General features: G+C 36.4%; 1 protein-coding gene and 1 long non-coding RNA gene across 2 annotated transcripts; both read left to right on the top strand.

Annotated features, from left to right (window-relative positions):
• The first annotated feature begins 3327 nt into the window (after window positions 1–3327).
• Window positions 3328–4768, top strand: LOC128203798 (uncharacterized). The gene is made up of 3 exons (XR_008256052.1): window positions 3328–3402; window positions 3725–3877; window positions 4613–4768. It is a non-coding gene; the product is annotated as an uncharacterized LOC128203798 (long non-coding RNA).
• An 815-nt stretch (window positions 4769–5583) lies between these two features.
• On the top strand, window positions 5584–11104 carry LOC128245973 (innexin unc-9-like). Its single transcript, XM_052964188.1, has 6 exons — window positions 5584–5736; window positions 6877–6999; window positions 8367–8496; window positions 8897–9099; window positions 10011–10195; window positions 10712–11104. The coding sequence occupies exons 1-6, from the start codon at window positions 5584–5586 to the stop codon at window positions 10950–10952; spliced, it is 1035 nt and encodes a 344-aa protein (XP_052820148.1). The 3' UTR covers window positions 10953–11104.
• The last annotated feature ends 4582 nt before the right edge of the window (window positions 11105–15686 follow it).

Here is a 15686-nt window from a genome sequence, read left to right as displayed (position 1 = left end):
ACCTTCAAACTTGACTTGGATGTTGGTCCTTACGAATAGATGACTCGTATTGATAATATGAATCATCAGGTCCAAGTGACATTTAGTGAAGACTCCACAGTGCCTGAACCTTTGGTCATCAAACATGACACAAAGGTTTAGTCTGACCGGTAGATAACCACAATTGATTTTAGGGGTCATCAGGTCAAATATCAATGTCACAGTGACCTTGATTCCGAAATGGTTGTCTGAGTGATAACTCTACAATGCCTGCACCCATGGTCCTCAAACTTGACTTGGAGGTTGAGACTGGCCAGAAGATGACACCTGATTGATTGTTGGGATCAAAGGTCAAGGTTACAATTGCATTTAATGCAAAAAGCTTGTCTTTGAGATAATTCACCAACCCCTGCACCAATGGCCCTGGCCCTCAAACTTGACATTATGGTTGGGATGCAGTAGATGACTCCATGTGAATTTTAAGGAAATAAAGACAAAGGTCAAGGTCACAACTCATATTGGTCATTATATTCACGTTATATTTATGTAATGCTGTTTAATGTTTGACAAACATCTCTTGTTAACATTGCCAAACAACATCCATTGTTTCTTTAAAACAACATCCATTGTTTCTTTAAAACAATATCAATTGTTTCTTCAAAATAAAACAAACAAGTAATGTTGTACATAGAGTCCAAATCACATTCTTTCTAGGGCATATCTTCATTTACACTACGAGATGTTGCATTACTGCTGCCAGCTTTAAGCAATACTTAAGCGTCCCTCAGCACTTTCAGAGCTTTGATTTTCACATGTATTGAAATCAACGAGCTATATCAGTATGCTTAAAGTTGCACTCTCAGAGATGGACGTTTTGACACCTTTTTAAAAAAAATCTTGGAACGAGCTAATTTTTGCGAGAATCCTTGGAAACCAGTCATATAAGACTGCTGAAAAAAATTAGATCCCAGATTTTAGTATTTTAGTTAAAAAAAAATGATTGTTTATGCATTAATTTTCGAACGGAAATATCATGAAAATCAACGATCTGATTTTTGTCAGCAAATTTATAAATATCAATGGTTTGCAGATATTTGTGCAAAAATATGCTCTTTCCAAGACAAAAAAAAATAATAATAAGTTGTAAAATTGCTATACAGTATGTGTGAGAGTGCAGCTTTAAGTTAAATAAACATTATTGTTATGTTCTGTTCAAAATTCAATACACAATCAATTATTGCCTACGATGGAAAAGATGCAGATAATTAACAGCTGTCAGGGTCAAATTCCTCTGCCACGAATAGAATAGATGGTAGGAAATTGCATCATACGTGACGTCATTGATTTTATTTTTCTATTTCCGGTGTTGACACATTTTTCTGCAGATATTTGGCAGTATTCGGGAGAGAATCGAGCCCAAGTATGTAGTGTTAAAAATCGTTTTTTAAATTAATATATTAAGAATTTATCATGTTTTTCTTTACAAATATTCTCTGAAAACGTTACTTTAATTACTTTAAAGGCATGTTTTCAACGTGTTTTATGTCTTTGAAATATTGTTGTTGTTTTGTTTCGCCGTTTCTGTCAACAGCAGGGATAAACCGAGATCGATTATTGTCAAAAAAGATCGTTCTCAATTGAGCTCGGCGATTTTGCTCCAGTCATTTGAAACCACGGCCCTCCCCCAGGTCCATGGAATAACGGGGACTTTGACTTTCGGTCTAGCCAAGGCCGGGCAAAGTCTCCACCATGCGGGGACAATCTGTTGGTAAAACCCCCGCCAAATGCCCCCGCCCCCAAGGGACCCTAGATAAGGCCAATTTCCTGCTATATTTGGCGTGAAGACAAAACCACCACAGTCACCCGGCACTGCGGGGCCACATGGAAAGTAAAAACACGGCCCTTTTCCCCGGCTATCCCCCCGGACCTGGGGGTGGGGGAATTACAATTGACTGGTGCATTACCAATTGCATATTCTCAGAATCGACTATCGCCCAGTGGCTTAAATATCTATCCAGTACATACTTTATAGAAACAGACGGTAGAACAACAGTACTGTACCAAAGTAACGTTACTACTCGTACTGTATATATTTGTTTTTTTTTAATTTAGAGAATTTAAAACTGAATCTCGTAAAAAGAACACACTTCAAAATTGTTGAAAATAACAAAAATACAATCAAGCTACTTGTGTAAGAATTTGCTTTTATGTACGTTCATTACTAAGTAAAATACTTTAAACATTTTTCATGAACTTTTCAATCGACAAATGATGGTAATGCCTCGACGATAGTTCTGGCTTCCATAACTTTCATACATGTCGATATTTTTTTTATGTTTACTACACCATAAACACGTCCCAAAAGGTAATATATAACGTGTTTACAGAAGTTCTTTAGCTAGCTTGACAGATTACCCCCTTTTCTATTTTTTAAAGTGGCAATGGGAGGGGGGGGGGGGGTCCAATTACATTTGAATTACCTGTTGTCGAGTATCTAAACTTTGCATGCAGATTGCTCATGGACAGAAGTTAACCCCCATTGATTTTGGGGTCAGTAGGTCGAAGGTATAGATCTTTAAAACGGTTTCCGCTCAAACCGTGATCCTACGGTTTTGCAACTTGTTAGCAATGTGTAATGACCAGTAAATGCCCCTATCGGTTTTTAGGTCAAAAGTCAATATCTTCGTGTCCATTCTTTAAATTGGTCTCGCCAAGACATTTCACTAGTGACCCCCTTGACATTATTAATAATGATATTATTTGGGTTTTACAATTATGTGCGAAACTGACAGGAGGCGACATCCGTTTCGAAAAATTCTAGTTTGTAGATTCAATTTCATATTTTTAAATAAAACAAAATCTTTTTTGGAAAGAGAGAATACCAAAATTATATCTTAAATGATGATGATTTTGACGATGATGATGATGGTGGTGGTGGCGCTGATGTCAGATGATGATGATGATGATGATGATGATGATGATTATGATGATGATGATGATGATGATAACGACGACGACGGCGGTGGTGATGATGATGATGATGATGATGATGATGATGATGATGATGATGATGATGATGATGATGATGATGATGATGATGATGATGATGATAATGATTACAACGACGACAACGATGATACTGATCATGATGTTAGTGTTGAAAACGACGATGGTGTCAATATGTGTTTTATGTGGGAATTCATGTATGCATTTGTAGAGTGAATGTCTGTTTTTATGTACATGTGTACGAGGCATCAGTCAGCGACGACACGTTTCAGAGGTGACAATGAAATGTTCTGTCATCAGACGGGTTTCAGTGAATCCAGATGCATGTCAAATGGGTGAAAACGAACAAAAATTCACAGTTGATCATTTCGTTTAGAGTGCATCTGATTTAAGCATATAATTGTGCTGGGATATCTGGTACTTCTCTTTTTCTGCACTTTGTATGCCATTTTTACCTTAGTATATCCAATCGTATTGGATCTATAAATCATTGATATGTATGTTAATATCTAATTATTTATCTGTTTTATATACTATTTTGGCAATCATCAATTGCGTTTGTACGAAAAATAGTCGTTTTCTTGACGACTTTAATTTAAGTTTAACCAAATGTTATTTATGTAGCTGTATATATGGTCATAATATGCAAAGACACATGTAAGTGGTTTAAAATTGAATTAATAAATGTTTCATGAATTTTAAAACGATTTCTATTTAAATGACATTACAAATAAACCAGGATTCGGGTTGACGGCGATTCGCAGAAGCAGCATCCGCGCCGAATTCTGGCTAACATCTGCGAGAGAGTGTGAGCGGTTAGTCAATTGGTACCGGGGTCAAATTCAGATACTTTGAGGTGACCGCCTAACAGGAAGCAGACCATGCCGGACCCGTGAGTATAGTTTATTGTCGGCGGCCATGACCCCCAAATTCCGTTTTCAAAAGTATATGGAAATATGATGTGTGTGTGGGGGGGGGGGGTGTTTTTTGTTTCTGAACCCATACTGTAAACGTGCTTTTTATATCACACTTTCACCTATATTTTTGTTGCTTTTTATATCACACTTTCACCTATATTTTTGTTGCTTTTTATATCACACTTTCACCTATATTTTGTTGCTTTTTATATCACACTTTCACCTATATTTTTGTTGCTTTTATATCACACTTTCACCATTTTTTTGTTTAACGTTTTTACGTCTCGACAACGCCGGCAACAGTTTAATCTTATAGATTATGTATTAAAATGCAAGAAACGCGTCTGTGTAATAAATATTTTGATTGAAATTACGTTTATATTTCTTGATAATGCATAAGTTCAGGTTGCAAATTAAACAAAATTGTATCAGAACTTGCGTGTTTTGTACTTAATAAACAATTCATATTTACAGAATATATAGCTTATGATCATCAAAACAATCATCATCCTTATTAACCTTATGGACGGTTTTGTTCACGAGATTTCTGAACTATATTTCAGTTAAACATTTCCTGATGTTACCTGATGTCACATTAATCTCGTCGTTTTAAATGCTCACTATTAACTTGTGTCAATTACAACAAAAATGAAATGTTTTGAGGTCAAATTTTCGTTTTAGAGTTTTTAAGGGATCTTTTACTTTAACAGGTTCATATTCCTGGACAAATGGACGACGTGGACGCGACTGACCGGGAACGCCGACGACGACTGGGCGGACCGGCTCAACCACATTGTTACCGTTGTACTTCTGATAGCGTTCTCCGTCTTTGTCGTCGGCGGCTCGTACATGGACGAGAGGATAGCATGCTGGATGCCCGGGGAATACACGGGTAGGCGAAATGTTAACAATTTTTATAGGAGAAAAGGTCAAGATATTGTCGTAGCTTTGATGTCATTGTCGTCGGCATCGCGAAGGTTCAAACAGTTGAAATTTAGCCATACTTCAAAAACCGTTTAGGATTTCAAAATCATAGAGAGAAAAAAACCCGAACATGTATAATAATTGTGGAGTTTTGCCCTTAGTTTTGGTGACAAAACAACAACAACAACAGACAGACAGATCAATGAAATTAGTCCACCATCGGACGTGAACCGTTTTAGTTAGTCTTGTTTTTCAAAGAAAACTGTCGACTCGAATGGCCGGTGTTGGCGGCGTGCATAAACTTAAAACTTTTGCGATACTGGAACCTATCTTTGTATGTGTACTCATGTTAACAGAGGCAATAGCGAGCTTCTATAATTGTCGAGATGTTATGTCCCTTGTTTGACTGAGGAAACAACAACAACGATAAAAATAACATATACCACGAGAATCTAATACGCACCTCAAAATGCGGGGCTAGTTACCCATTTATTATATACATGTCTGGTTAAAATATTAAGAAGACACGTTTTAACACAAATCACATGATATATTGATAACGGAATGTTTCGTTTTATGACGTAATTTTAAATAACTATACGCGTATTAATACGTGTTATGACATGACGTCAGCAGAGTGGAATACAGCCGCATTGCATTAGCAAAAACACGGGCAAGTGTTTTTTTGCGATACGTGCTGATGCAGATTTATGCTCAGTAAAAAAAATTATTACAATTCCTTTCTCCCCCAGCTCACATGGCGAAGTACACAGTGAACTACTGCTGGGTCCAGAATACGTATTTTATTCCCATGGAGGAGAACGTTCCCAAGGGAAATAACCGCGAGCACGAGCTCACGTACTACCAGTACGTCCCCATGATCCTGCTCTTCAGCGCTCTTCTGTTCAAGGTAACTCTTTACTCTGTTGTATAATAAATATATCGTTGTTTACCTCCCCTGGGCTGGTATTCAGTATTGGTCTTAATTGGATCTAAGAACGATGTAGCTTTTGGTACAAAGTCAAATTTCAATACATGCATTTAGGTGTTGATAGTTTACTAGTACTTAGAGACTTGAACCAAGCAAGATGTTGGCACAGTTTTCATGCATTAAGGTATATAACCCATAATTATTTAATATTTATGTTATGAGTTAAATTTCTGTTGTTTGGAAGCATGTCACAAGAAGAAAATGCAGCTCCAACCAAAACAATTTTAACAAAAAGTTGTTTTTGTTTTTATTTAAAATAGACTCTTCATCCTTATTTTCATTTTCAACTGCCATGTACAGTGTGTGTATATACCCTGTGATAAATTGCGTCATAAATGCTTCGTCAGAAGGCAATACTTTGCTTCAAATTAAGACTTTAAACAAAGATAACTATTTATTCACCATTTTAAATGCAACAAAGGGCATTTACGCCGCTTCCATAACCCTTCGGTCTTTTACTAGAGTTTGCGTGAGAGTTGAGTTTCTTAAAACCATTCGACATACCTTTTCACAAAACTGCTACTGTCGAAACTTTGTTTTGGAGACCGGTTTGTCAAAGTGTCTGCGGAAACTAATTACCTAATCAAACCCCGGCAATGAAACAAAGGTGGGGCTCTTAAAGCAGAATAGACTGCCCTTTGTTTCTTTTAAAATGGCGAAGGAAAAGTTACCTTTGTGTGTTTAATTCGAAGCAAATGTTGCCTTCCGACGTAGCATTTATGACGTAATTTATCACGTGGTATATAACAAAGTTATTTAGCAATGTATCTTTGGTTTTATAAGAAAAACATTGTATGCAAAATACCTTTTAAATGAAACAAGTTTATACCAATACATGTATATGGGACATAATTTAGCAAACAATTTTAGGCATTATAGGAGCGCTTTCTTACCCATATAGGAGAGTTTCAACATATAAATGATAAAAGCTTTTTCATGGGTCGCATAACCAAAAGTGTCAATGAACGCCGTTCCGGTACATTTAAAATAATACGCATGCTTGTCTTCCGAATAACTTTTTTTATGATTAACCAAATAAAAATTCTTCATTTTACGCAGCTTCCCAGTGTGGTATGGCGGGCGTTTTCTGGGTTTTCCGGTGTGGACATCCGAAAGTTGGTCGAGATGACGGCTGAAGCGCACTACGTGGATGACGCCAAAAGGGACGCCAAGATAGAGGAGGTTAATAAAAATATCAAAAGTCATTATTGACCTGTTGGACTGGTATGAATGTATATATGTAGGATAATATTTTGTTTCAGTGTAATATCGCAATTTATTGTATATACATGCCTTCCGATTTTTATACCCCCGACAAACGAAGTTTGAAAGGGGTATATTGGAGTCACCCTGTGGTCGGTCGGTCGGTCGGTCCGTCGGTTTGTCGGTCGGTCCGTTGCAATTTACCTTGTCTGGAGCATAACTTAAAAACTACTTGATGGAATTGGATTAAACTTCATACAATGATAGAGCATAATGAGAGTAAGTGCAGTGTACAATAACCATAACTCTATTCTTGCTTATTACAGAGTTATTACCCTTTGTACCTTTTTTGTCCGGAGTGTAACTTGAAAAGTACTGGATAGAATTCATTGGAACTTCATACAATGGTCAAGCACAATGAGAGGAAGTGCAGTGTTTAAGAACCACAACTCTACTTTAGCTAATTACTGAGTAATTGTCCTTTGTTTGTTTGTTTTTTGCTGTCAAACGTTTTTCCAGACATTAACTTGCAAACTACTAGATGGAATTTATTAAAACTTCATACAATGGTAAAGCACAATGAGAAGAAGTGCAGTGCACAAGAACCATAACTCTATTCTGCTAATTACAGAGTTACTGCCCTTTGTTACTTTTTTTCTTGTCCGGAGCATAACTTGAAAACTATTGGATAAAATTTAATAAAACTTCATACAGTGATAGATCATAATGAGAGGAAGTGCAGTGTACAGGAACCGCATTTATATTTTAGCCAATTACAGAGTTACTGTCTTTTGTTACTTTTTCTTGTCCGGAGCCTTTTTCTGTTGTTTTTTTTTTTTTGTCAAACTTTTGTCTGGACAGTAACTTGAAAACTACTAGATGGTCATAAAACTTCATACAATGATAAATCATAATGAGAGTGTTCGGGGGTATTAATCACCTTCAGTGAAAGCTCTAGTTAGAGAACCTTACGCCGTTCCAGAAAAAAATACATTCATTTGTTAAAATTGTGTCCCGGCCCTGTTCGCGCTGACGTTTGAGGCCGGGCATAAATTTCAAAACAATAAAATATAAAAAATATCCAAAAAAAATGATGCATTGAAATATCTCTATAATACATCGAAAGGCATATTATCAAGTTCATACAAAAGCATACGTCATAATCCTGGTAATTTCCACATTGAGAGTATTTGATGATGTCATACTATTGTCATGGCTATTTTTCGGATAGTTCAATACAATTATTGTAAAGCAGAATTAGCGTGCATCGAATTATAGTAAATTGGACCTTCTTTCAATGCTATTTTCTCTCTGAAATTGAAACCTTTACATATTGTTTCATTAAGATTGTGTGCACCATAGACCGTTGGCTCGAGGGCAACCGACAATACCACTGGAACTGTCTTGTGCGCATGCGTCAAAAACTGTCACGCCTCTGCTTCTGTCTGAATCGCCGCGAGGGAACTTATCTCACCGGTATTAGTCTATTACACTGCGTTTTCAGAAAAAAAGTCTTCTAAAATACAATACAACATTAGACCATTTGACATACAGGAATCACAAAGGCATTCAAGAAATAGTTTTTCAAAATTAATTTAGTTAAACTTTTTTCACTATATCAGCTAGCACGAACATATCTATAGGCGTATATAACGCTTGTATTGCACAAGCTTCAACACATGGGAGAGAACTTAGGTTCGTTTTGTAAAATACAAAATGCAAGTACTTGCCATGCATTGACTCTGATTTTCAATCCAGCATAAAGAACAAATTGCATGTTCTGCTTGCCATGCCATGCCATATGACACTTATTTTCAACAAAGTGTCTTATTTTTTTCTTTCACAAAATAATCATGTTTTATTTCTTTTCCGTCAGGCCTGTACCTTATATCCAAGCTGATGTTCTGTGTCAACGTGATCTGCCAATTCTACATACTGGACGCTTTCCTGGGTGGATTCTACAGCTACTGGGGGATTGAAGCCATCCGCACCCTAGCAGTGGAGCACCAACTGAAGGAGAGCCGCCGGTTTCCACGGGTATCGCTTTGTAGCTTCAGCGTTCGTGGCATACAACAAAAGGTTAGTCAGTTGGCTATGTGATTAAGTTACGCCACTGATAAAAGCCGTCCACATCCAAACGGGGGGAGTCCCTACTCATTTGCATGTTGCACGTACCTATATAATCAAAGGTCAGTCATTAGGCTATTTAAGCCAGGTTTTCACATAGTGAAACGGCGTCAAACTATGAAACTGAAAACCTTTAGTGGATTGACTCCAGTCATCGAAATTTACTTGAGGATGAACAAGCCCGAATTCTTATATTATTGCTTGGAATAAAGATTTTTAACAAGCCCTGCTATAAAAAAAATCATAATTTGAGCAAGCCCGGAAGACATTTTACCAGTGCAGGGATTGCGGGCTTGTGTTAATTTCGACCACTGGTCCGATTGTCTTATCATCTTGACCAAACTTAATGTATAGAAGACTCAAGAGTTTATGGAACCCTTTCATTGGATTGCGTTTTGGACCCCTAGGGTCAAGGTCAGTGTTTTTAATAATAAAAAAGTTGAAAGTGAATAACTTAAGTAAGGGTTGAAATATCTTGACTAAACTTGGTGTTTAGGAAAGTTTAAGGAGACATTTCATGAGATAGCGTTAAGGGCACCTGGGGTCATTGTCACTGTACTAGTGTAACCAAAAAAAAAGATAAAAAAAGTTAGGGTTGACATATCTTAACTTAATTTGATATAAAGGTAGAGTTTATTGAGACCATTAATGGGTTTGCATGTTGTGCCCCTAGAGTCAAGGTCAATGCCACTAATACTCAAAATAGAAAAAAAAATGTTGAAACTAGTTTTAGTTAGGGTTGATAATATGGCTGCCATTAATAGGGCATATAATGCTATGCAAACATATCTTGTTAATTGTTATCCATTAACATATTTATGTCTATATTTTAACCGAAACATTTGCTACTGCCTCGTTTCCAGGACCACACAGTGCAGTGTGTCCTACCCCTCAATCTATTCAACGAGAAGATCTTCCTGTTTCTGTGGTTCTGGTTCGTCTTTGTTGCCATTTCAACCGGGGCAAACCTCATGTCCTGGATCTGGCACCTCATCGTCCGCAGAAATCGGGTCTCCTTCGTGAAAAAGTACTTGAAAATCAAGGGCAGGTAGGTCTTCGTCATTCGTTTTACCATAACACATTTTCGAAGTCCCATTATACATGTTCAATGGCTTCGTTCGGTCGCGTCAAATTAGTTTCACACTTTAGTTTATTTAAAGATTGACTTCGTTTAGTGTGCGTGTATTCTATCCAGAGCAAGGGCGGATCCAGTACTTGACGTTTGAGGGGCGTAACTTGAGGCGCAACCTTTCGACATGCGCGATTCCCTCAGAACCGAAAGTTTATGACATAAACTCTTTGCATAGATGCTTGGGGTTAATCCCTCAAGTAAAGTTAAACAATTTGTATTCGGAAATTGCGCTGAAGTATTTTATGAAACCAAATAATCCCATAAAAATGTAAATAATGTAAATTGGTCGATTTAAAAGGGAGGGGGTCGGTGCCTTCTAAATTCGCTAGTGCAGATTATCAGTTGTAAACAGATTCTTAATCTACTCTCTAAAGAGAAACCCCACAGCAGTTATATTTAAAAAAAGAAGTAAATTGCTGTTCCCTTTACCAGATTACAAACTACGACCGACAAAAGCCTGTGTACCAAATTCGGCAATTATCTGCGCGACGACGGAATTTTCCTTCTCCAACTTCTCGCCCGGAACTCTAACCCACTTCACGTGACTGACGTCATAAACGGCCTTTGGGACCGCTTCCTGGAAAAACCCATCTCCAAGAAAGTGCTCGCTGACCTACGTCCGCCAAATGTACAGAATAACAACAAGGGGGACAACAGAGCTAGTTATATATGACTTGTGTAGTGGACTATAGGTGCTTCAGGTATACGGTTGTGAAATCTGGGGAAATCAATTGCATGCAGAAATAAATGAAATGTATAACAATGAAATTTGCATTTTGGTAAAATTGTGTCAGAAATTTTTAAAATTTATTTTATTTTCGTAGATTCAGATCAATTTATAATAATAATAATAATAATAATAATAATAATAATAATAATAATAATAATAATAATATCGATTTTACATATTGATTTTAATGCGTTTTTTTGTATATTTTTAAATCTGCTACTAACTATATATTTTTATTTATTCATTGCTTTTATTCATGGCTTGAAATCAGCAAAAAGGAAATGTACTTGTACAAACTGGTTGTGGGGCAATTGTGTATGAAGTATAAAGGGGATGAAACTATTCACGCATTTTACCACATTAATTTTTTCCTCTCTTTCTCTTAATAACATAGAGAAAAACAACTTGATCTTAAAAGTACTCGCAATTGGTTTTAAAATGCACTTTTGTATTACAAAATAAACTGTGGCAAATCATAAGGGGTGTTGAAATTATGATACTGACAGATGGAGCCCTTAACCAAATGCTGATATTTGTTGAAATGAAAAAAAACAGTGTATATTGACAATTTTAGCAAGCACGTTGTTTTCACTCCTTAAATGTTTTAATTTTAATGCTTCTGATTTAAAGTCGAACAATTGTAAGTATTTTATTTGCTTAAATCATGTGTTAATTTGTAAATAGATGTTTTTCTCTCCATTAGTTTAATACAGAGTCGTTTCTTTTTAAGTTACAATATCTTATTCTTGTAAATAACTTTGTTCATGCGTTTCATGAAGTGGTAAAGTATATGCAGCTATACAGCAGATTGATTAAATATGAAATTATTCATTGTCAACTTCGTGTACAGAAAAAAGTGTATCATTAAAATTAGTTGAAAAACATTGTGAGAATCATTTTTCTTAAGGTTCAAGTGTTGAAAATGAATATTTTTCTCTGTATGTGTATATTAGTGTTCATATTATTTACGGTATCTTTTAAAACCTTATATAGACTTATATTTACTTTTCCTCCAAATGTTTAAAAAGCTCAAATGTTTGAAAATAAAGATGAAAACAAGGTTTGACTCAATTTTACTTGTAACTTATTTTAAATATAACCGGGCAATAGTCCCCAAAAGAAGTTTGTCTTGTATTTCTGTATTAACTAAAGCCATACCCCCTACACACACTCCACACACACCCATACACGCACACACACACACACACACACACACGCACGCACGCACACACGCACACACACCACGCAAGCACGCACGCACGCACACACACACACACACACACACGCCCATACGCACGACCATACACACGCACACACACACGCGCACGCTCTCACACTCATGTACGCTCTCACACGCAGGCATGTATGCACACACGCGCGCACGCACAGAAACACACACGCACGCGTGCACAGCCCTTGTACACACGACAGAGACATTGAGTGCGGGATATGGTAGCTATGTTGGCTTCTGCATCATGGGCATTGAATGCATCTCCGAAAGTTGCTTGTACGCACAAAAAGCTTTGATTGCGTGGTAAAGTTAGGAAAACAGAATAACTCGTTATGGATTAAAACAAACAATACGTTGATTAACAAAATTTAACATTTTACTGCACTAAAAACATTTACTTTAAGATCATCATTTAAGCCATTTGGAAAATATATTTTATTGTAGTGTGTGTGCAGTTTCACTTTAAAATTTTAGTGTGTTTTCAATTAACGCCGATGTAACATTCAATTTTGACCCCGTTATATATTGACCATATGATTCATTTCCTTTTTGTTCAAAGCATGACCGATTTTTTTTACGTCAAGAACTGACCATCCCCCACCCCTCCCCCAACCGTTGCGTAACAAATGACCCTCGTTAAAAGTTGTTCAAGAGTTATATTCACTACCAAACTTAGTCAATAATATGGTTACCCCTATTAGTGGAATTTATTAATTGTATTTGTTTTTATTCAACGATAACCGATTAGCTATATCAAACTTAGATCCAAAACACTGAACTCTATAGTCGCGTATGTAATAGATCTGTATATTATTACATTTTTCTTCGATAGTAACATACAGAAGTAAACTTGGATGATTTTAGGGGGATGGGGGCGGTTGTATGGAGGCTATTCGTTGCCAAAAGTCCAGACGTGTATGTGTGTATTTTAGGTTTGTAACATTGATGATTTACCAATTTACATTTTACAACCGCCAACTCATCGGTTGTATGTTTACATTTTACACTGCACATTTTCATTTTTCATTGTACCGATTGGAGTTTTATTCTCGTTGCATCTATTCATCAGACGATTCAGTCGTGTTTATAAAGTTGTGTATGTTAAAACACACGTCATTCTGTGAAAGTCACATGCCGGGTTTTACATTGCGGTGTGTAGAAGACAGATTTCAGTTCGTAGTTCTACAAAATACATTGTATGGTGGTAACTTTTCATTCGCAGTTGAACATAAGATGAATTTAATTTTATTTATAGATAGCTCCGCCTTAACCATGTCTTAACTCCGCCTTAACCATGTCTTAACTCCTCCTTACGTCTTTCGGAAATTTCCGCTATCACTCGGCTCTATTTAAACCAATTATGGATACTTTGGACCATGGACATTGCGAACCTTATTATAGACATTACGAATCATCTATATTATGACACTATGGACTATGATTTGGAAACAGGATGTATTCATGTCGAATAAAATAATATATGATATTACAACATGTTTTTGTCTATATAATAGTAATTAATACGCACATATGACATGAAATGAGATGTATGCAAAATGATACTTGACTCCAACACAACAAAATGTAAGCCATTAGCATTAAATTATACTTCAAAAATGAAAAGTCCCATTGTCTTATTTTTCTTTTAAAGCTGCACCCTCACAGATTGGCCGTGTTGACAACTATTTTTATTTTTTGTTTTGGAATTAGCCAATTTTTGCGTAAATGTCTGGATACCAGTGGTATAATACTGCTGACAAAAGATCAGATACAGTTTTTCAGTTTTACGTTCGCAAATTGATGTTTTATGGCTAAAAGTGATACTACAGTAACGTTTTAAGAAAAATGAAAAATGTCGGCAGTTTTCCAAACAATTTAGATCTGTTTTATTGTGAGTAATCTTATTATTTGTATAGAAAGCATTGCTGCCAAAATCAGCCGAGTCTGGGACAAAAAAAGGTTGTCAAAACTGTCAATCTGTGAGAGTGCAGCTTTAAATTACTATAAACACTATTTTAAATTCAACCATTAGAGGACACTTTCTTGCCTTTTTGCAATGTTTAAGATTGCAAGTAATATTAGATAATTTAAAATTTACGAAGAAAAAAATCTAAATTTTCATTAAGTGGAAATTATTCACTAAGATGCCCCAGAGGTTTCTTACCTGGTAGCTGGAACTGTATGGATAAAATACACTAAGATTACAACTTCATATAACTCGTACATTATACTGTAACGTATATTATTTTATAGGTAATTAATAAAGTATTTTAATGATGAAGTCAATTTATTGCTAATAAACAATTATTACTTGCTGCTATCTTTTATACCCCACCCACACTCAACAGTCAGGGCTTTTTTCACATTGAGGTGAAGCGGACCTAGCCCTTTTGGAGGGGAAAAATCGCGCGTTTGTTTTTCTAATCTAAGACTCACGATATCTATTTTTTCATGTTCTTGAAATCCCCCACTTGATTGTTATGGTTCACAGTGGCAGATCCCGTAATTCATAACTGGGGGACACAAGTGGGTTGGAGGGCTGTTCTTCCATCCACATGGATATTTTGTTTCAATGATGTATTGAAATTACACGTTTACACCATACATGCTTATTAAGATAGTAAATGTATAACATCAGACAAAACTAGGTGGATATCATTATGATGTCCATCAAAAGTTTCGTGGGTTTGCTGGAGCAGGTTTTGAACAGGGACTTGCGTTAGAGGGGCGTTACTTAAGGGCACAAATTTTTGGACATGATCCCTCGAGTGGGCATGACATTAATATGTTTAAAATGTGGGAAGTGGGGTTAAGGGGTACTTCCCCTAGAATATATCAAATATTTTTAGTCTGAATTGGTGCATTATGGCGTAATCAAGTACTTTTTTCTGAGAAATATTGACAAAAAAATAACCTTTAAGTTTACTTGCGGGCCAACTGGGGGGGTGGGGGTGGGTGTTGACACAGGCCCTACAGCCCCCCCCCCCCACACACACACTGAACGACCCGCCCATGGTCCACTTGTAAATAAAATAAATGAACAATTTTTGCCTGCTTGGGTATATAAGTAAAAAAAACTGACAGTGGCAGTATAAATCTGGGTCTGTGAGCCCAGCTTAGATACACCCAACTGCAACTGACTAAATAATATGGTGATTTATAACCCATTTAGGAACATTGATCGTCAAAATTAAATAAAAGATGAAGTTAATTTTAGTTTTTATTGTGAAATAAGAGAGAGTACTCGGACTTACAACCGGGAATTTACAGGAGGTAGGCGAAGATGTTATCTCCCTTGCTTGATTCGACGGAAATAAACGAAAGAAAATCTGATTCGTTAGTCATTGGTCAATTTGTAACGGAGAAGTAACGGAATCCATAAGCTACAAACACCTTGGAGTATTTTCCGATAAATATAACGACATAAGCACATCGGTCGACTTTTG

The sequence above is a fragment of the Mya arenaria genome, chromosome 9, assembly GCF_026914265.1.
Source record: "Mya arenaria isolate MELC-2E11 chromosome 9, ASM2691426v1".
Taxonomy (NCBI): Eukaryota; Metazoa; Mollusca; class Bivalvia; order Myida; family Myidae; genus Mya; species Mya arenaria.
Note: the sequence above shows the minus strand (reverse complement) of the source record. Positions and strands in the feature narration are given on the sequence as shown.